This window comes from Gopherus flavomarginatus, chromosome 4 (genome assembly GCF_025201925.1).
Source record: "Gopherus flavomarginatus isolate rGopFla2 chromosome 4, rGopFla2.mat.asm, whole genome shotgun sequence".
NCBI classification, from domain to species: domain Eukaryota; kingdom Metazoa; phylum Chordata; order Testudines; family Testudinidae; genus Gopherus; species Gopherus flavomarginatus.
In genome coordinates, this window is record NC_066620.1 from 216,841,439 (window position 1) to 216,862,085 (window position 20,647).

Consider the following 20,647-nt stretch of genomic DNA (forward strand, 5'->3'; position numbering starts at 1 on the left):
TTGTCTGCCCTGTTGGTTATTGCTGCCTCCTCTTCTCTGGCCTCCAGGGTGCCTCTTGGGTCTGTCCAGAATGCTGTTGCTGTGAGCTCATTTTCCTGGCCATCGCGCTGGCCATGTCAGCCCGTCGGGATCCCTGCACTGCCTCCTCTGTACCTGGTGCAAGCTGCTTGTCGCGCCTTGCACAGTTCTGCTCCTTCCTTGTCCTGCTCTTGTCTCACTAGGGCACCCCTCCTCCTGCAAGCAGCGCTAGCCTTTATTACCCGTCCACCTGTCCTTCCCACCGGCAATGCCCTCTTTGAACTGATCTGTAAAGAGGCAACCAGGTCCTTCCTTAACAACCTCCCCAAGATGCACCTGTGGCGACCTGTGGGCTGAACTGGTAGGAGCTGGCAGGGACCAGTGAGTCCACTGCCTCCTGTTGACACAACCCACCACTCTCAAACCTGCAAAACATGCCCATGACCCCATCATCCTGATCACCTGCCTCCCTTGCCCGCTCCCTCCACCTGCTAGTTACACCAGTTGGGGTGTCTGCTCTGCCGTGGGGCGAGGGCAGCGTCTCCATCGTGCATCACCCATGGTGGTCCTGAGTGGGCCTATTTACGCTGCTGCAATGGAAATAATAAAGAAGTGGTACATAGGGCTGGGCTCCAGACTCCAGGCAAGACTCAGAACTAGACAGGAGCAGGGTGCACTTAGACTGGATAGCCAAGCCGGGCTGGAGGCCTCACCAGGGGCCCCAGAATTGTTCTGGGGGATGGGAGCAGAGCAGGCACTGAGGGAAGCCAGGAGAAGGTAACTGTTGTGTGGGACTTCCTCCCAAAGGGAATGCAGAATGGAGCCCGGGAACCCTGCAGAGGGGAGGCTATGGGCAGGACACCCACTGCTCGGATCGGTGGCCACCTTCCAGACTCAGGTGGGACTCTGCTAGTCCTCCTTGGTGGGACCTGTCCCCTGGCTGGGAAGGTGGGTACCTCTCCTTAGTGCTGAGGCTGGGATTCCCTTTTCCAGGAGTGCCCAGCTGGTATGTAGGGGGAGCTGCCCTTTCTCCCTCGACTGTCACAACTGCTCTTCAGGGCCTTTCTGCATCTCCCCCCTGCAGCACCCTTGACTCCATCTATTACCATCGAGAGCTGCTGTGCCACTCTCTGGACAATCTGCGGGTGGACTTGCTCACTGTCACCTCGTGCCATGGCATGAGGGAGGAGCGCGAGCCCAGGCTGGACAACCTATTCCCCGATGAAGCCACTCCTCGCCCGCATTGCTTTGCAGGGAAGAGGGTAAGTCGCTGGCTGCCTCTGGGTGGGGATGGGGACTGGACTGCCTAGGAGCCCTGGGACCGACATCCTGCCAGCAGACTGGCTGTCTTGCCTGCTGGCATGTCTGCCCCCGGCAGTTCCTTGAATCCAGGCACGGAGGATGCAGGGGACAGCTTTGTCCTCATGGTGGGAGACATTCCTTAGAGCAAGACGTATTCACGGGGATATCCTATATCCCAGTAAAGAGGAGAAGATAGAAGTTGATAAAGTACGTGTAGGATCTGAAGAGAAACCATCAAATGAAAGAGAGTCCCATTCAATGACATCAAATGAATGCAGACAACTAAACAGTGACAAATGTAAGTGCTGGTATACAAATGCTAGAAGTTTAAATATTAAGATGAGTGACCTCGAGTGCCGGATGTTGGCTGCTGATAGGCATCTCAGAAATGTGGTAGAACGCTAATCAGTGGGACACAGTAATACTAGGGTATAAAATATACAGGAATGACAGTCGGTTGCGCTGGTGAGGGAGTGGTACTACATGGGAAAGAAAGCGTAGAGTCACATACAGTGAATATTATAAATGAATCAAACTGTACCATAGAATCTCCATGGATAGAAATTCCAAGCTTGACTAATAAGAATATAGCAGTAGGGATTTACTACTGACCACCTGACCAGGATGGTGATAGTGATTGTGAAAAGCTCAGGGAGAGTAGAGGGGCTATCAAATTAGAAAACTCGGCAATAATTGGGGATTTCAGCTATCCCCAATTATTCACCTTAGGATGGGATGCAGAAATAACATTTCTAGACACCATTAATAGCTGCTTCATGATGCAGCTAGTCTGGGAACCCACAAGGGAAGAGGAAATTCTTGATTTAGTCCTAAGTGGCTCACAGGGTCTGGTCCAAGAGGTGAATATAGCTGAATCGCTTGGTAATAGTGACCATAATGTAATTAAATTTGATATCCGTCAGTGGAGTAACTAAGAAACCCATCACAGTCACATTTTACTTTGAAAAGAGAAACTACGCAGAAAGGAAGACATGAGTTAAACTAACTGGAATAGTCACAAGTGAAATGCCTGCAAGCTCCATGGAAATGCTTTAAAAACGCCATATAAAAAAAAACAAGAGGACCAAAAAACAGTGAGGCGGCAAAATGTGCAGATGATACAAAACTACTCCAGCTAGTTAAGTCCCAGGCAGACTGTGAAGAGCTACAAAAGGATCTCACAAAACTGGGTGACTGGGCAAGAAAATGGCAGATTAAATTCAGTGTTGATAAATGCAAAGTAATTCACATTGGAAAACATAATCCTCGCTACATATAAAATGTTGGAGTCTAAATTAGCTGTTACCACTCAAGAAAGAGATCGTGGAGTCACTGTGGATAGTTCTCTGAAAACGCCCACTCAATGTGCAGCGGCAGTCAAAAAAACGAACAGAATGTTGGGAATCATTAAGAAGGGGATAGATAATGAGACAGAAAATATATTGCCTCTATATAAATCCACAGCACGCCCATATCTTGAATACTGCGTGCAGATGTGGTCTCCCCATCTGAAAAAAAGATATATAGGAACTGGAAAAAAACTCAGGAGGTATCTAGTCCAACCCCCTGCTCAAAGCAACTAAATCATCCCAGCCAGGGCTTTGTCAAGCCAGGCCTTAAAAACCTCTAAGGAAGGAGATTCCACCACCTCCCTAGGTAACCCAGGAGCAGTCAAGGAAGACACAGCCATTGCAGAGAAGCTAAACAAATTCGTTGCATTGGCCTCCACTGCAGAGGGAGATTGCCCCATCTGAGCCATTTTCTTTTTAGGTGATAAATCTGAGGAACTGTCCCAGACTGAGGTGTTGGAAGAGGTGGTTTTGGATTTAGGTAGTGGCAGGATGTTATTTTCTATTCCTTTCCTAGTAGATCCTGACATTCTGTTATCTTTTCTGACTGCTGCCGCCCATTGAAACGGAACCTGCTTGGAGTGTTCAGATGCGGTGAGCTTGGGCTCTCACCCTGCACCAGTGGGCCAGGTTCCTGGAGTGGGATGTGGGGCGGAGCCCTGGGAAATGTACAGTGGCTGGAGCTCCAGAGCGGCTGGGGTGTGTCGCGCAAGGCTGGGAAGGGAACAGTCAGTAGCTCTGAGTGTCTGTCCCCTAGGTCTTCTTCCTGAGCAGCAGAGTTCACCCAGGGGAAACGCCCTCCAGCTTTGTCTTCAATGGCTTTCTGGAGTTCATCCTGCGGGAGGACGATCCTCGAGCCCAGATGCTGAGGCGCGTGTTTGTCTTCAAGCTCATCCCCATGTTGAACCCAGATGGTGTGGTGCGAGGTCATTACCGGTGAGAGCTGCACTGACTGCGGATGCTGCCCCGGCTCTGCTGGGGTGGGTTTCTCTCTTGCATATCTCCCTGGAGCAGAGGCTAGGCTTGCGCGTTGGCAGGAGCACGGGGGGGGCTGGCGGTAATGAATGCCGGCTCTGGGGCAGCTGGGAACCAGCCTGGGTTGAGCAGCTGACAGGTTCTGATTGCATCAGAACCCCCCAGTGAGGCAGGAGCTGAGTTTGGCAGAGTTTAGAGCCCATGACCCTCAGGTCAAGGCCAGCTCTAGTTTGGAGCCTGCTACATATCTCCAGAGGGACAAAAACACATTTAAAGTCCATGATCCCACCTAGGTGTTTGGTAGCCTCAGTCACTTGCCAAACCATATGCAGAACTTAGAGTGAAGGGGCAGGAATCACCGGCCTGGAGCAGAGCTCCAGGTTTTCCTGCCTGAGTGGCTGACCTCCACAGTGCCTGCCGCTTGCGGTGTCAGGAGCAGATGCAGTGCTTGTGAGCAGAGCTCCGGTCGGTGCCAGGTGCAGACTGCACAGAGCCTGTCAATGGGAGGGCTGCAGTTCGCTGCTCATTGGCCTTGCGAGAGAGCAGGGCTGTGTCTGATGCACACCTGGCTGCTCCCTTCGAGCCGTGACTTAGTTGGTAGGCGGGCTCTGAGCTGTGGTGTGTTACAACAGCAGCTCCTGCTGGCCACTGAAGGAGCTGCAGCACCACTGTGAGCACAACCAGCCATTCATGAAGGGGAGACGCTCCAGAATCTGGTAGCAGTGGGTTGTCTCTTGGCCAGGGGCCCTCTCGAGCCGGTACAGGGGAGTGGAGTGTCTGTAGCTGAGCTTTAGGCCCCACAGCATGGTCTGAACCCCTGGAGATATGGGCTTCTCCTTGCAGTGACTTAAGCTGAAGGAGTGAGTGCTGCAGGGGGAGAAGGGGAGCTTCTGGGAGGGCCAGAAGGCCTTCTTCAGTAACTCCCCTGATCTCCCCGAAGAGGCAGTGCGGCCCCCTCAGAGTTGCCTCTGTGCCTTGTGAAGGCCTGATGATGGCTCCTTCAGCCTCAGTGAAGCCTCCAGCAGCCTGCTGCATGCTCTGTCCAGCCCTGGGGGTGGAGGGTAGCATTTGCTGGCCCATAGCAGGGTGGCGGGAGTGATCCATGGGAAGTACTTTGGGCCTGACCCCTGCCTTCGGCAGCATACCCTGAAGCCTACAGTGCCCAGCAGAGGGCATCCAGCTGGGGACGGGCAGGTGTCATGTCTCCCCTTTCCCTTCTGCAGAACTGACGCCCGGGGGGTGAACCTGAACCGCCAGTATCTGAGCCCTGATGCAGAGCTGCACCCTGCTGTGTATGGAGCCAAAGCCGTGCTCCTTTACCATCACATCCACAGCCGTGGCCCACCCGGCGCTCCTGACTGGAGGGTACACGCCTCCCCGCTCACCTCCAGCTCGCTAAGCACAAAATCTTCCAACCATTCCATCTGCCACTGCACTCTGGCCCCGGAGGCTTCTCTGTCGGAGCTGGAGAAAGCCAACAACCTCCGCAACCACCCCAGCACCCATCTCATGCTTTCTCAGGACCCCCAGCTGCTGGAAGCACCTGCTGCTGAGCTGGGGAACAAGGACCAAGCTGTGTGGATCTTGCCTTCGGAGCCCACGGGGGAGCACTGTGAGAGGGAAGCCGAGACAGCCTCGTCAGTGGCTCCCCTGGAAGCCATCCTGCCCCAGGAGAGCGGTCTGGCATACTACGTGGATCTGCACGGGCACGCCTCCAAGCGCGGCTGCTTCATGTACGGCAACAGCTTCAGCGAGGAGAATGCCCAGGTGAGGGCAGGGCGGTGGCAGCTTAACAGTGGGGGAGATTCTGGCGCCTGCTGCCTCCCCCTGGGCTGGGAAAAGGGGGAGTCCTTCTTTTTAAACCCAGACATAAATTGAGTTCAGCATGGGGTGAGGCTGGAGGGGGAGAATTCAGGATGGGGGTTGGCACAAGGCTGGCATAGATGCATGGAGGTTCGGGGTGTGTGTGCAGGCTGGGGGAAAGCAGGAGAGGTGCATCTGGCTGGAGTGAGGGGCTGGGCTGGCTGATGGGGAGGAGAAATGCACAGTACAACTCAGGGCCTGAGAGCCTGGTGCTGAGCTGCAGTGACACTGGAGTTTGTGGTGCTCCAGTCAGGTGCGTCTCTTACCAGTACGTCTCGGCTTGCCTCAGGAGCGAGTGGTGTGCCTGCACCGTGTGGGCACTGCCCGACCTCTGTCTGCCTCTCTCAACCCGTAGGTGGAGAATATGCTGTTCCCGAAACTCATCTCCTTGAACTCAGCTCACTTTGACTTCATGGGCTGCAACTTCTCTGAGAAGAACATGTATGCCAGAGACAAGAGGGACGGGCAGTCGAAAGAGGGCAGTGGACGAGTGGCTATCTACAAGGCCTCGGGCATCATTCACAGGTGTGCGGGCCCCTCGTGGGGGCTCTCCCCAGCCCTTCAGGCAGCTCACGTAGTGTCAGCACCACCTGGTTTAGTGCAGTGGCTCCCCCCGATGGGGCTGTACCACATCACCACGCAGCGGGACACTGGGCTGAGTCAGTGCTGTGGCTATAGAGGAAATGCTCCGTGGCCGGCATATGAGGCTAGCCTGAGGTCCGCACAGGCTCCACCAGAAAGGTGTAAACTCCTTTTGCCCAGCATAAGCGAGAGCAAGGATTGGTGCCCTGCCATGCCCACCCCTCTTGCCTGCCTGTGCCTGGCCTCTGCAGTGGCTCAGCAGTGGGGCCCAGCACAGGGGCTCAGTGTTAGTAGGAACCAGCCAGGACCTGGAGTCCCAGCACTAGGGTTCCACCATATGGCTTCAGTGGCCATAGCTGAGATTTGGCTGCTTGCTGTGATGAGCTCAGTCACCCCTACTGTGAGCCCAGGTGGGAACGGGTGCTGCTGGGGGTGCCCTGCTCCCACCCTGGGTGCTGGCTGAGCCTCCCCCTCCCTGGGAGTTGCCTGGCTGTTTAGTTTGGCTCTGCAGGCCCTGGACGTTCGGAGCCGCTAGCCCTGCTGCTTTCAGGGGAGGGCTTGGGAGCCCCGAATAAAGGCTCTGGTTTTTCCTGCTACAATTAGAGTGCAGTGATGGGGTGTGCAGTGAGTTCCCTATCCTGGCTCCCTGCGCCCCGCTTCCTGCGGGGAGTGCTCAGCAGTGCTGGGATGCTTGGAAACCAGTCCTGGTCTCGTCTTGGCTCCTCCCACCTGGAACCACCTCCGTTCTTTAGAGGACACTGTCTGGCTGCAGGAGGAAGTAGAGCGGCTGGTCGGCACCAGGAAGCCTTGTGGACAGGTCATAGGACATCTGCTCTGTCACTGCCCAGCTGTGACCTTGGGCAGGTCCCATTGCCTCCCTGAGCATCTGTCTTGGATAGGTTTCAGAGCAGAGCCATAATTAGTCTGTATCAGCAAAAACAACGAGGGGGCCTCGTGGCACCTGAGAGACTAACACAGTTATTTGGGCATAAACTTTCGTGGGCTAGAACCTACTTCATCAGATGCATGGAGTGGAAAATAGTAGTAAGCAGTGTATATATATACAGCACATGAAAAGATGGGAGTTTCCTTACCAAATGGGAGGGTCAGTCTAACGAGACAATTCAATTAAGAGTAGAATACCAAGGCAGGAAAAATCACTTCTGTAGTGGGAATGAGTCCTGGTCCACATTACAGCGTTAAATTGATTTAAACAGCATTAAATCGATTTAACGCTGTACCCGTCCACACTACAAGGCACTTTAAATCGATTTTAAGGGCTCTTAAAATCGATTTCTGTACTCCTCCCCAACGAGAGGAGTAACCTTAAAATCGATATTACTATATCGATTTAGGCTTAGTGTGGACGGAAATCGAAGTTATTGGTCTCATTCTTTTATTGAGCTACCCAGAGTGCACCGCTCCAGAAATCGATGGTAGCCTAGGACCATGGACGCACACCACTGAAATAATGTGCCCTAGTGTGGACGCGTAAAATCGATTTTATAAAACCGGTTTTAATAATTTCGATTTTATGCTGTAGTGTAGACGTGGCCTGAGGGTGGCCCATTTCAGATAGTTGACAAGAAGGTGTTAGTAACCACAGGGGGAAGTTAGTTTGTGTAATGACCCATCCACTCCCAGTCTTTATTCAGGCCTGATTTGATGGTCTGTCTTGTGTAATTAGTCCAGAGAGGCTGTGTGTGTGCAGCAGCGAGCACAGTGGAGCTATCGGAGCCAATGACAAGAGACTGCAGCTGTGCCTCTGGCCCCTGCCTTCTAGAGAGAGAGCCCCAGCAGCGGCCGTGCTGATGCAGTGGGAGGTGGCTCCCCCTCCGAGGACTGCTGGGCTCAGGGCAGGAGTTTGTAGCAAGACGTGCTGCTCACTTCTGCAATGAGGATGGTGGTCCTGGCTGTCCTGCTGTCAGGGCAGTGGTCCCGTTTCAGTGAGGGCTGCCAGCTCAAGGGGCAGCAGGTGAGAGGTGCCACTCGAAGAGGCTGGTAGGGATGTTGTGTCATTTGCTCTGGGTGTATGTCTGGAGCCTGGGAATAGTAATGGGGACAGTGCTGGTCCTCGTGGTGTGGATGAAGTGACATGGGCTTCCCTTGTGTTTCCTAGCTACACATTGGAGTGCAACTATAACACCGGGCGCTCGGTGAACAGCATCCCCATGGCCTGCCACGACAATGGGCGGGCGAGCCCTCCACCCCCTCCAGCCTTCCCCACCAAGTACACCGTGGAGCTGTTTGAGCAGGTAACACGACTGGCTTGGTCACTCACGGTGCCTCGTGGCGCCGTACGAGGGGGAGCCAGGCGGGCTTGATCACACGCAGTGCCTCATGGAGCCCTATGAGCAGGGAACCAGTGGACTTGGTCACTCACGGTGCCTCGCAGAACCGTACAAGCAGGGAACTCGGCGGGTGCAATCACTCTCAATGCCTTGTGGAGCTGTACAAGCGGAGAACCTGGCAGGCTCCATCACTCGAGGTTCCTCACAGAACTGTACGAGCAGGGAACTGGGCAGGCTCTGTCACTCGCGGTTCCTCACGGAGCTGTACGAGCAGGGGACTGGGCAGGCTCTGTCACTCGCGGTTCCTCACGGAGCTGTACCCGCAGGGAACCGGGCAGGCTCTGTCACTCGCGGTTCCTTGCAGAGCTGTACGAGCAGGGGACTGGGCAGGCTCTGTCACTCGCGGTTCCTCACGGAGCTGTACGCGCAGGGAACCGGGCAGGCTCTGTCACTCGCGGTTCCTCACGGAGCTGTACGCGCAGGGAACCGGGCAGGCTCTGTCACTCGCGGTTCCTCACGGAGCTGTACGCGCAGGGAACCGGGCAGGCTCTGTCACTCGCGGTTCCTCACGGAGCTGTACGAGCAGGGGACCGGGCAGGCTCTGTCACTCGCGGTTCCTCACGGAGCTGTACGCGCAGGGAACCGGGCAGGCTCCCTCGCTCGCAGAGCTGTACGCGCAGGGAACCGGGCAGGCTCCCTCGCTCGCGGAGCTGTACCCGCAGGGAACCGGGCAGGCTCAGTGCTGAGCACTGAACAGCAAGTGTGTGAGCCGTAAATCTCCTCCCAGGCTTGGGAGCAGCCCTATGGAATCAGCCCTTGGGGGCCCATCTAAGCCATTATTTCTACAGCTTTCATCTTGCTGGTTCCTTATTTGGAGTAAGATTTTTGCAGTTTCCTGACGTTTGCTGTAAAGTATTTGTAAAAGGTATCGGTGCTGATAGTGCAAACCCCATAACTGGGTGGGGGATGCCAGGGAGCTGCCAGAGTGCTTGAGCTGGAAGGGTTGGGAAGTGCCTGTCCTTGCTGCTGGGCGCATTCCTGGCTCCCTTTGGGGCGGCTGAGACTAGATCAGCAGTACTGTGAACTGTGGGCCAGAAGCCCTCTGGGTTGTCTGCCCTGTCTGCGTGCTGCCCACGCCAAACCCAGGCCCCCAGGAACTGGGATTGGGACTCGATGACTCTCCCATTTGCTGCGCTGTGCTGTTGCCTGACTGGGCTCTTTCCCACTGAGTGCCTCTTGCCTCCGCAGGTTGGGCGGGCGCTGGCCATCGCAGCGCTGGACATGGCAGAATGTAACCCCTGGTCCCGGCTCGTCATGTCTGAGCACAGCAGCCTCAACAACCTGCGAGCCTGGATGCTGAAGCACGTGCGCAACCTGAAGGGCATGGCTGCATTCTCCCGCAAGAAGGGCTCCAAGTAAGGACCTGCCTAAATCTTCCCCAGGTGGAGTCGGGAGGGGACCCCAGGATAGGGCTAGCAGCTCTGCTGAGTGCATCAGCACCCCAGGGCCTGTGAAAGGCAGGTTAGTAGTGCCGCATGGCTGGGACTCTGTGCGAATTCCAGCGTTGTGTCCATGGGGCAGCCTCCGCCTGCAGGCAGACGCTGCCAGCAGGCTAGAGACTACTCAGGGCTGGGTACCCCTCGGAGTTAGTGCTGACATGGCAGAGAGAGGTAGGATGACTCTAAACAGTGTGGAGAGGGGCTGTGCTACTGGAGGACCCGTCTTTCAGACCCAAGCAGCTTACTTCTGGGGCCTGAAGGTCCCAGGGCCCTTCTCAGGAGTGGGGCCCTTCCCTCAGCGTCAGAGCCAAGCTCCAGGGGGCGAGTGAGACCATTCATTCCTGCATCTTTCTTCACTGCCTTCCCAAATTGTGGTGGCCGAATCCCAGCAGCACTACACTTCTGGAGCCTACCCCTGTAAAACTCTGGCAGCGGCTGGGCTGGGACGTAGCACACTGCTCCAGGGGGAGAGCGGCTTCCTGGCGGTCAAGCGCCCTGCCCCGCCCACTGGCAGATCTGTGAGATCGTGGGGTGCCCAGCCCAGCTCATAGCACTAGAAATGTGCACAGCGTTTTAGAAACAGGAAAGAAGATGAGTCCACTGCCCCTAGGAGCTGCCAGGAGCCCCAGGATGTGCACAGCACCAATGGCATGGGTACTTTGAGCTCTGCACTTCAGTAGACTCGGAGCTTCAGAGGGGCCAGTGCTTGCTGTCCCCCTTTTGAAGAGGAGCTGGCGTTTGCCGAGAAGTACGTGCAGGCCGTTTGGAGAAGAGGCCTGAACTCGGGACACCAGGAGAGAATGGCGTTTCAGCAGGCAGCAGCCTCTAGCTTGGCCCTTCTCATGCTGCCAGTCATGGGAGAGCAGATTGAGCGGCTAGCGCAGCCGAGGGGTGTGGGTGAGGGCTCAGGAGCCAGCTGGGAGCCAAACTCTCACTGCCATTTTCCCTGTCCCTTCCAGCGGGCTGCCCGCCTTGAGCTCCGAGAATGCCCTCTCCCGGGCCAGGACCTGCAGCCATGGTACCAATGGGAGCAGCAGCAGCCAGCAGAACTCGCCCCAGATCAAAGCCTCACTCAGCTTCACCTTCAGCTGTAACAGGGCTGGTGGCCCTGCAGGCGGGAGTCAGAGCCCTCAGAAAGGCAGCCCGAGGGTCCTGGCACCAGTGAGAGGTAAGCTGGGCAGGGAGCCCCTCCTAGCTTTCATTCAGCACATGTGGAGCTGCTGTGTCAGGCGGTGCCCCTGAAGGAAAGCCCTGTGCCAGCCTGTGCTTTGCTTGAACTTAATAAAAGTGGTTTGCCGTGGAGCAGTAACTGCGTGTGAGGTGCTGCCTCCTGTGTCTTGAGCAATGCTCTGGGTGGCCAAGTGCAGTACGAAGCCTTGAGACTCCAGAGCCCAGCTGCAATGCTTCCCGCAGCTTCCCCTACCTTCAGTCAGCTCCCGTTTGGGAGCATGGGCTGCCCTCTGGCTCCTGCCATCCTCTCCTGCAGCTGATGGCTGGACACAGCTAGGTCAGCTGCTGCTCCTGAAGCCCTAGGGATCTGTGGCTGCTGCAGTGCTGGGCTAGCTACCCAGCTACATGGAGCCTTTCTGTGGCAGTTATTGTATTGTCCAGATCCCACAGCCTGGTAAATCCTAGAGCAGGACCCAAAGCCACGCAAAGGAGGCCATGTTTTAACTGGATTGCTATGATGGGAAGTCAGCTCAAGACTGCAGCTTCTAGAGAAGCTGGCAGCGGGAGTTCCAGCTCCATTCCCCAGCCATTGCTACTCCCACAAGCATTCCCATGTCCAAGGAGCGCTCGGGCCATAATACAAGTGCCTTCTTCGTTCCCCAGCTAAGTGCTGAGACGCAGTAGGAGTTGCAGTGTTTCCAGTATGCAGGGTGGATGGCAGAGCTATGATATGTAACCAGGGGGTCAGCCCAAGCAATAGCCTATGCAGGTGCTCAGACTGGTTTACTGACCTAAACTAACAAGGCCCTTCCACAGACCTGCCTGGCTTGGGTGATTCTGGCCACTGGCTACCTAGAACCTCTCTGGACCACATCCTGGTCCTATGGTGCCCTGACATGGAAAGAAAGCGCGCTCGGAGGTGACTATCCCCCCAGGCAAAGCCCTCGCTGTGCGCAGCACTTACTTCTCTGGCTTTGTCTCCTCTGCTACACACACTTGAGATGGGTTTAGAGCCAGTGGCAGGCTGCTTGCCTGGCCACGGACTGGAGACCACTAGGAAACCCCAGTGGGGTGCAGCTGCTGGCTGGCCAAGGACATTCAGGACATGATCAGCCTGTATGCTGTAATTCCCCAGCCAGCTCCACTAGGTGGGCCTGCTGCTCTGGGCTGGTCCCAGTGGCTAGCAGCCTAGTGCTGGGCTTGGATTGGAATCTCTGCCCTGAAGTATGTCCCAAAGCCCCAGGATGTCGACGCTTGCCATGTCCTGCTGGGGCTGCAGTGTTCTCAAGGGCCAGGCATTGTCCATGGGACTCCACAGTTTGGGTAAAGGATCGTGGCACCAGATGCTGTTCTCCTAGAAGAGATTGCTGAATTCCCCACTGGCTTGGCTTCCTGTGCACTGCCTTCGTTTCACATGTAGCTTCACCCTGTGTATCTGCTTTCCAGCTTTGGCAGCCTCCATGGGAACCCCATGGGGAACAAATAAAAGGCTTGTGTCTCCATGGGCATGTTGTAATGTCTGTTTCTTCAGCTTTGCTTGTTTTGTCTGCCGCTGGCCTGAGGCTGCGTGGCTAGAGTGAAACCGGGTCCTGTGCGGGCTGGGAACTGTCCTGGGACATCCCCGAGGCCAGATGAGTAAGAGACTGGGGTTCTGGGGGAGCCAGTCTTAGTGGTGAAGCTTAGGTAATACCCTAAGAATCCGTTCCCTGCTTCTGCTTTGTGCACATCCTAGGCCTCAAGAGTAGTGTGGGGTGGCCGGATTGCTGCCTGCATGGTTCGCTGGGGCTGCGGCTGCACTGACAGTTCACGGGAAGCCCTCCCAACTTTACCAGTGACTGCAGGGTTGGGAATGGGAGTGAGACCGGGCTTGCTGCAGGTGTAGTGCCCCCAGGAGCGGGGACGCCGGAGGCCTTCCTACACTAGCGCTCCACAGTGCTAGAGCAATAGTGGACAATTGCCCCGAGCTTGCTGTGGAGGTAAGTGGGGCCAGGAGACTCATGACTGCTGGTCTTTGGTCTAGAACTAGGGCTTGAAAGTACTACAAGTCCCAGCCTGCATCAGTGGGGATGAGTGGGGCACCCAGGCTCCTTTGCAGGTTGGGGCCTGAACAACGTAGGCCCCGTCTTTCTTACTCCCCTTTCAAGCAGGCCAGTTGTCCTCACACTTCTGTAGTGTCCAGCCACTCTTGGCATCTGGAAGCAGGGTCAGTTTGTGGTGGGCTGATGAGAAGGAAAACACTCCGGAAGAAACTGGGAAAGGAGTGCTCCTGCTGGCTCGGTAACCATCACCCCTCCCCTATGCTGACAGTGCTGTCATGCTTCTGGGGCTCTGTGACCCTAGGCTCCCCTTGCTGTGCCCTGGAGAGCACCTTGCATAGAACCGACAGCAAAACCTGTCTGAAGGCTGGCTGCATTGAGCATGCTGCTCTGAGCCCGGGAATCGGGGCGTCCTGTGCTGGCTTGCGGCTCTCCGCCTGCGTGTATTGGCCTCTCGGGGAGGTAATGCTCTGCTTTTGTGTTTGTCTGGCAGAGCCTTGCTTTCCCTGCCTGTAACATCTCTGCCTCCCGAGCTTACAGAGCCGTCTGCATTGTGTGAGGTGGGCAGAGGAGGGGGCCGGAGCAAGTGGGATGTGCACTGTTTGGTGCAGGAGTTGGCCTGAGGCTTGGTCCTCGAGCGCAGAGGAGCAGAGTACTCCGGCTGCAGTTCCGGCTCCGACTTGATAACATGCAATCCCCCCTCCCAGTGCTTCCCGGCCATTGATGCTAATGGAGGGAGGGTTAGCCCCGGGTACAGACTGGGGAGCTGTGTCCAGCCATGCTGCCTGCTGTGGGACCTCAGGGTGCAGTGTTAGACAAGCCAGTGCTGGCGACACCAGTGCCCACCTCTGCTGCCTCGCTGGCCCTGAGCCAGCGGGACTTGCCCCTACCAAGGCTGCCAGAGCCAAGAAAGGACTTGGGCTAGTGGCTAGTAAGGAAGAGCCTGTGCTGTGCTGTGAACACACAGCAGTCCCTCCCCTCCCTGACCCTGGGAGCTCGGGGCATGCTGGTGACAGGGCAGCTCTGCTAACAGCCAGGTGAGACCGAGGTAACCTGGATAAGGGCTGTGTCCCCTTCTCCCTGGCTTGGGGCAGGCTGGCTCCTGGACAGGTCCAGGGTCCTCATCAGCAAATAGCTCGGCTTGAGTGCTGGGGTCACTCCCCTGGGCATATGTGGGGTTGGTGGTGGCACCACTGAATCCCTCACCTGCTCTCTCAGCCTGTGTGAAATTGGGGGGAGAAGGGGTGTTAATTTTTAAACAACGTCCCAGAAGCCCCATCACCACCATGAGCAACACCCCCCACAGGCAGGGTCTGTGCTGCTCCTGGCGCTAGATCTGGCGTTGGCAGGGCGGCATTGAGACACCTGGGATATGGACTCTTGCCCTGATGATGCCCGGGCACTTGGGGCCAGGAGTCCAGCCCCAGGTTCTGCCTAGCACCTTTCAAGCTCCTATGCCGTGCAGTGCCATGCTGCGCCACTCCACCGCCATCTCTTACTCTGCTGTGGTCTTCCTTCCTTGCACATCTGCGATGCCCTGTTGATCTCCTCCCACAGGTGTCCCCTCAGCCTATCACCTGCCGCCTTTGGCCTGGAACACCTTCTGAGGGGAATTGCTGAGCCACCACCTTTGCCATGTGCAGATGGTGCCGAGGAGCCCCCCATGCCTTCCGCAACAGGCGCATGTGCGCTTACAGTCAAAGCCAGTGCCATCTCAGAGGCCACAGAGTGGAACCACCTGATCCTGGCTGGACCCCTGGCCTTTCTCCACAGGCCCCGTTTGGAGGCTCTTGGCTGCAGGATTCTGTGTTCTACAGAGCACCTACCACAATGAGAAATGACAAAAAATTCACTGAGCTCAGAGGGCTTTCCCAGCGCCAGCCTTGTGTGTGGGCGCCAGTGCTTGGCAAACCCAGAAGTGATGGGTTCATTCTACACAGTGAGCTGCATCCATAGCAGCAAGGGTTGGTTTATACACCACCCCAGAGCCAGCTGGGTGCCGCGTGGATGCGTACGTGCGGTCCCTGCCCTGAAGGGCTTTTAACTTCACTGGGCAGCATACCAAGCCCAAGGACGGGGGATTGGGCACAAGAGCCACTGGTTTCCAATGCGAATCTCCTTCCTTGGCCGCTTTGCCCGTGTATGTGTATTTACACCGTGCAATGAGTGTTCTTCTAGTAACATCCCTAGGGGTGCTCCACATTGAGTGTGCCCCCAGGCGCCTTTGACCAGAGACGTTTGGCAGCAGTGCCCTTCAGTCCACACCTGCACCCTCACTATCCTCAGGCCTCGTACTCAGCCACCTCAGCCTGAGACAGTAGCTTGAGGGGCCCACTTTGTAGCTAGTTTTTCCTTCGGGAACAGCTCCTCATTTAACGTTTCTTGTTTCAGGTTGTAGTTGGTGTTTTTAAGTTTTACTGTTAGAGTAGTTTTTAGTAACTTTTGTTGGTGGGAGGGACTTCTTGTCCCCCCTCACCCCATCGGGGCCTTTCCCGCCTTTAAAGGAATCTGTCTCCTCATGGCTAAATGCCCTGGATTTAAACATTGCCTCAGATGGTGGGATTCACTCTCTGTATTTGCTACTTAGGAGACACGTGTCCCAGCTAAGTGTGAGATTTTTTTGAGGATTTAAGAGTAGGATTAGAAAAAACAGGAAAATTAAGTTTAATCTTCTCATGATGGAGCACTGCCTTCTGCCTGCCTCACACCTGGGCCCTGATCCCCTCTCTTCCTGCCCCATACAGTGGTCTTGCGATGAGGACAGTGCCTGTTGACCTCTGCAGCCCACTCACCCACCAGACCTTTGGGGGGGTTAGCACCATGACTTCCAGGAAGAGGAGTTCCAGATCCCGTCACAGACAACTCCGGTGCCAAGAAGCCTAGGTCACCACAGAGACCTGCGTTTCCAAAGACCTCACAGCCCCAAAAGGGTACCACTGAGGTGCCAAGTTCTTCAGGTACAGAGATTTCAGGTACTTTTAAGTCCTACAGTACCCAGCATTATTTGGTATTGCCCAGGCATGATCGTGGTGCAAGGGATTCTAAGGACTCTGCATCAAAGAAATTGGTACCAAAGGCGGGTCCTGCTTCCATGTTGTCTACAGTACCCAAGTCAACGTTGCAAACTGATCAACTGGTGCCATCAATGCCAACATCATCCTTGGTACCCCCACTTCCCACTGCAGAGCCTCGCCAGGTTTCTGTGCAAATTCACTGGTACCGCATGCATTTCAGGTTCTCCAGGGACTTGTTTGTCTCAGATAAACCCACCTCCTTCCTACTAAAGAGTACACAGAGACTCTTGGTACCAGAATGTTGTCTGTCACTGCACTCATTCTCCAGCACCACCTTGTTCCCAGGTACCCACTAGAAAGGACAAGCAACCTGCCTTAACACCAGCCCTTCTGCTCCTCCCATGGACTATGAGCAGGATAGCTCCTCTGACTCTGGTTTCCATGTGAGATTCACTTAGTTCCCAGCCCAGAGCTACCTCTCCTGACATCTTTTCTGAGAGAGAGACTCCAAGACACAGGCAGACTGCTGTCACTCCACATTCTTCCTGGTATGATCAACCCTGGATGCCCCACTTTTTCCTTATGGCCTCCCTCAGTTGCTGTATTGGGACTCAAGGGGGTGCTTATCGGCCACAATTCTCCAGAGTGTCCAGGTACATTGGTGATGACCTCCAAATGAGTGATCACCCACTCCTCCTGTCCCTCCACATCAGCCTCTGCACCTTTGGAGGAAGCTACACCAAAAACTAACCTCTCCTGCTCACCCCGCATACACAGATTATTTTAAGCAGTTCCCAGGAGCTTATGAAGAGGATCTAACTCCCTCCAGATCCCCTTGGAGGAGGTCCATGAGACCCACCGTGAACTTTGAGACGTCCTCTATACTGCTACTTTGAGTCCAGTAGCTTTGCCTGTAAACAAGGCTTTACCTGAACCTCCCAAAACAATCTGGCAGACCCTGGCCACCAACCTCCAACTGGTAAAAGGGCAGATCATGTTCCTGATAAAGGTTCTGAATTTCTGCCAGCCATCCTCCAGCACCTAACCCCTTGGTCGTTGATGCTGTGAATGAGCGAAGTAGGCAACCCCACAAGGCCACACAGCATAATAAAGACCCCAAATGCCCTGTTGTTGTGTTTTTAGGCTCTGTGGCAGAACTCTGACCTTGCTCCCGTGGGTCCTGTGCTTCTAGGCGGTTTACGCTAGCCTCAGTGGCTCACTGTGACCCTCCACGTGGCCCTTCTCTTTCTAGGGCCAGGGTTACAGTCTACTGAGCCCTTTTCATCGTAGGCCTGCAAGGAGGTCGGTAAGAGAACTCCCACAGTCTCTGTTCAGCCTCCTGTCCTTTCAGGGGCCTGACTTCCCTTCCCAGGAGATGTTCCTGTAGTGGTGGGTTGGGAGGAACCTGGGCCTGCCCTCTACTCTGGGTTCCGGCCCAGGGATCCTAATGGTAGCAGTTGTTGGCAGCCAACCTTTCACTGCCAGAGTTGCTACATTTCCCTGGGCCACTGCCCCACAGCTCTCCTGCTGCTCCATTCTTCACCCTTTCCTTAGGGCTCCTTTAATGATGGTCTAAGGGTGTCTTCAGTAACCAGCCCTTCAGCCGCACTTCCTCACTTCTGGCTCCCTGGCTCTTCCCTGTCTGACTGAAGTGAGCCCTTTTTATAGTATCAGCAGGGCCTTAATTAGAGTCAAGTGGTCACATTAACTGAATGGCCTCGCCTGACTCTTTGCAGGTTAATTAGAGTCAGGTGTTCTCATTAGCCTGGAGCAGCCCCTGCTCTGGTCAGTCAGGGAACAGAAAACTGTTAATCCAGTGGCCAGTATATCTGCCTTCTGCTATTCTGCTGTAACCAACTGGCCTGGGTCCATCACAGCTCGTTTAGATTAGGGGTTTTGCACTGAGTAGGGATACTTACATCGCCGACCTGGTGGATCCCAGCATGAAGAAGCAGGTTTAAGAGATACGCGTTGTGCCTGAAATGCCTAGGTGAGACTCATTCTCTGGCACCTAGTGCTAGCTGCAGCACACTTACTCCTTGGCAGACAGAGCAGACTTCTGACTCTTCTGTTACAAGAGCCCTTGTCATTCAAACCTCTGGGCTCCGATAATTCCAAAGGGTGGAAAGGAAGGCTAGGAGACCTGAATCGGCTCCAGGCACTTCCAGATCTAAGAAGGTGTCAGTCATGACAGCTTCGGCCATGGCACCAAGCTCCAGTTCCAAGTCAACAGAGCTTCTGTTAGCCAAGGCCTCAATCCAGCTCCAGAACTGTTCTGGTCTCCATCAGAACTGGAGAGAGACCCCAGGGATTGGGACAATTTACCGGACCCAACTCCATCAGTTCTGAAGAAAAGGAGGCTAAATTTAAAACACCTCAGGTGGTTCTTTGGCCAGTTCGCAGCATGCAGATGCAAGACCTAAGGACTTAAGACCTCTGGATCTTTCAGAGGAAACTGATCCAAAAAAGAGGCCATCAGATAAAATCATAGCAGCTCACCCTCGTATTATCATAGTTACAGTGCATGTTGATCTGGACCTGCATTATATACCAGGTCCAGCCGTATGACATTGTTCTCCTGATAAGAGACCGAGACGATATTGAGCGGGAGAGCTCTCCAGGGTCTCTGGTATCACCGCCTTACATTCCACCTGGCTAATCAAGAAAGACCATATCACTACTTTCTGTATTTCAGATCTCTGCTTCAGTTATTTTCCCTATTGTTTTAGTATCTGATGCAAGATTGAATCTACAGATGTTGAGCTCACCCCGACACATCTAAGACTCAATCTTCTAGGGTGAAACAGTCTCCCTCCTCAGATGAACATTCCTGGACATGCTATGTGTCAAGCCAGTAATGTAATGCCAGATTTGGGTACTTGGCAAGACTGGCCCATGCCACCATTGATGTCTTGGCCATCTTGGCCAACCTGTTTATTAATAGCAATCGAGAGAACCTGATTCTTTGATTCCAGAACAGCTTCCAGCTGAACCTACAGAACTGAGGTGTCCAGATCCAAGAGCCAGGGAACATTGCCCTGCCTTAATGCAAGACACTGTCTCTGATGGAGGGTGCCAGGACAAATCTCCTTGGAGTGACTTCTAACAAGAAGTCATGGAACTAGAAAATGGTTCGTTTCCAAATGAGAATGCCGGTGTAGCTGCAGCAGCATCTCCTTCTGAGGACGCAATTCAGTTCCATGGGCCTGTGGACAGGACGGCATCAACTTGAAAATCATAATAACATAAGAACGGCCGTACCGGGTCAGACCAAAGGTCCATCCAGCCCAGTATCTGTCTACCGACAGTGGCCAATGCCAGGTGCCCCAGAGGGAGCGAACCTAACAGGCAATGATCAAGTAATCTCTCTCCTGCTATCCATCTCCGTCCTCTGACGAACAGAGGCTAGGTACACCATTCTTTACCCATCCTGGCTAATAGCCATTTATGGACTTAACCACCATGAATTTATCCTGTTCCCTTTTAAACACTGTTGTAGTCCCAGCCTTCACAACCTTCTCAGGCAAGGAGTTCCACAAGTTGACTGCGCTGCGTGAAGAAGAACTTCCTTTTATTTGTTTTAAACCTGCTGCCTGTTAATTTCATTTGGTGACCCGTAGTTCTTGTATTATGAGAATAAGTAAATAACTTTTCCTTATCTACTTTCTCAACATCACTCATGATTTTATATACCTCTATCATATCCCCCCCTAGTCTCCTCTTTTCCAAGCTGAAGAGGCATAGCCTCTTTAATCTCTCATATGGGACCCTCTCCAAACCTCTAATCATTTTAGTTGCCCTTTTCTGAACCTTTTCTAGTGCCAGTATATCTTTTTTGAGGTGAGGAAGACCCCATCTGTACACAGTATTTGAGATGTGGGCGTACCATGGATTTATATAAGGGCAATAATATATTCTCAGTCTTATTCTCTATCCCCTTTTTAATGATTCCTAATATCCTGTTTGCTTTTTTGACCGCCTCTGCGCACTGTGTGGACATCTTCAGAGAACTATCCACGATGACACCAAGATCTTTTTCCTGACTTGTTGTAGCTAAATTAGCCCCCATCCTATTATATGTATAGTTGGGGTTATTTTTTCCAATGTGCATTACTTTACATTTATCCACATTAAATTTCATTTGCCATTTTGTTGCCCAATCACTTAGTTTTATGAGATCTTTTTGAAGTTCTTCACAATCTGCTTTGGTCTTAACTATCTTGAATAGTTTAGTATCCTCTGCAAACTTTGCCACCTCACTGTTTACCTCTTTCTCCAGATCATTTATGAATAAATTGAATAGGATTGATCCTAGGACTGACCCTTGGGGAACACCACTAGTTACCCCTCTCCATTCTGAGAATTTACCATTAATTCCTACCCTTTGTTCCCTGTCTTTTAACCAGTTCTCAATCCATGAAAGGACATTCCCTTTTATCCCATGACAGTTTAATTTACGTAAGAGCCTTTGGTGAGGGACCTTGTCAAAGGCTTTCTGGAAATCTAAGTACACTATGTCCACTGGATCCCCTTTGTCCACATGTTTGT

The 20,647-nt window shown here is 54.0% G+C and overlaps 1 protein-coding gene across 11 annotated transcripts in view; it reads left to right on the plus strand.

The window, feature by feature from the left end:
- AGBL5 (AGBL carboxypeptidase 5) overlaps positions 1-20,647 on the plus strand; it is a 93,755-nt gene that overhangs the window by 47,759 nt on the left and 25,349 nt on the right. For 7 of the 11 annotated variants that reach the window (XM_050948732.1, XM_050948731.1, XM_050948735.1 and 4 more), the window contains 7 exons: positions 1,103-1,280; positions 3,427-3,605; positions 4,868-5,411; positions 5,863-6,032; positions 8,209-8,344; positions 9,629-9,795; positions 10,839-11,047. In XM_050948732.1, the coding sequence (XP_050804689.1) occupies positions 1,103-1,280; positions 3,427-3,605; positions 4,868-5,411; positions 5,863-6,032; positions 8,209-8,344; positions 9,629-9,795; positions 10,839-11,047 (1,583 nt within the window). Of the gene's footprint in view, positions 1-1,102; positions 1,281-3,426; positions 3,606-4,867; positions 5,412-5,862; positions 6,033-8,208; positions 8,345-9,628; positions 9,796-10,838; positions 11,048-11,865; positions 12,530-14,642; positions 15,801-15,829; positions 20,289-20,647 lie in introns of those variants that run through there. The other 4 variants (XR_007773776.1, XM_050948738.1, XM_050948739.1 and 1 more) reach the window with 4 other exon arrangements.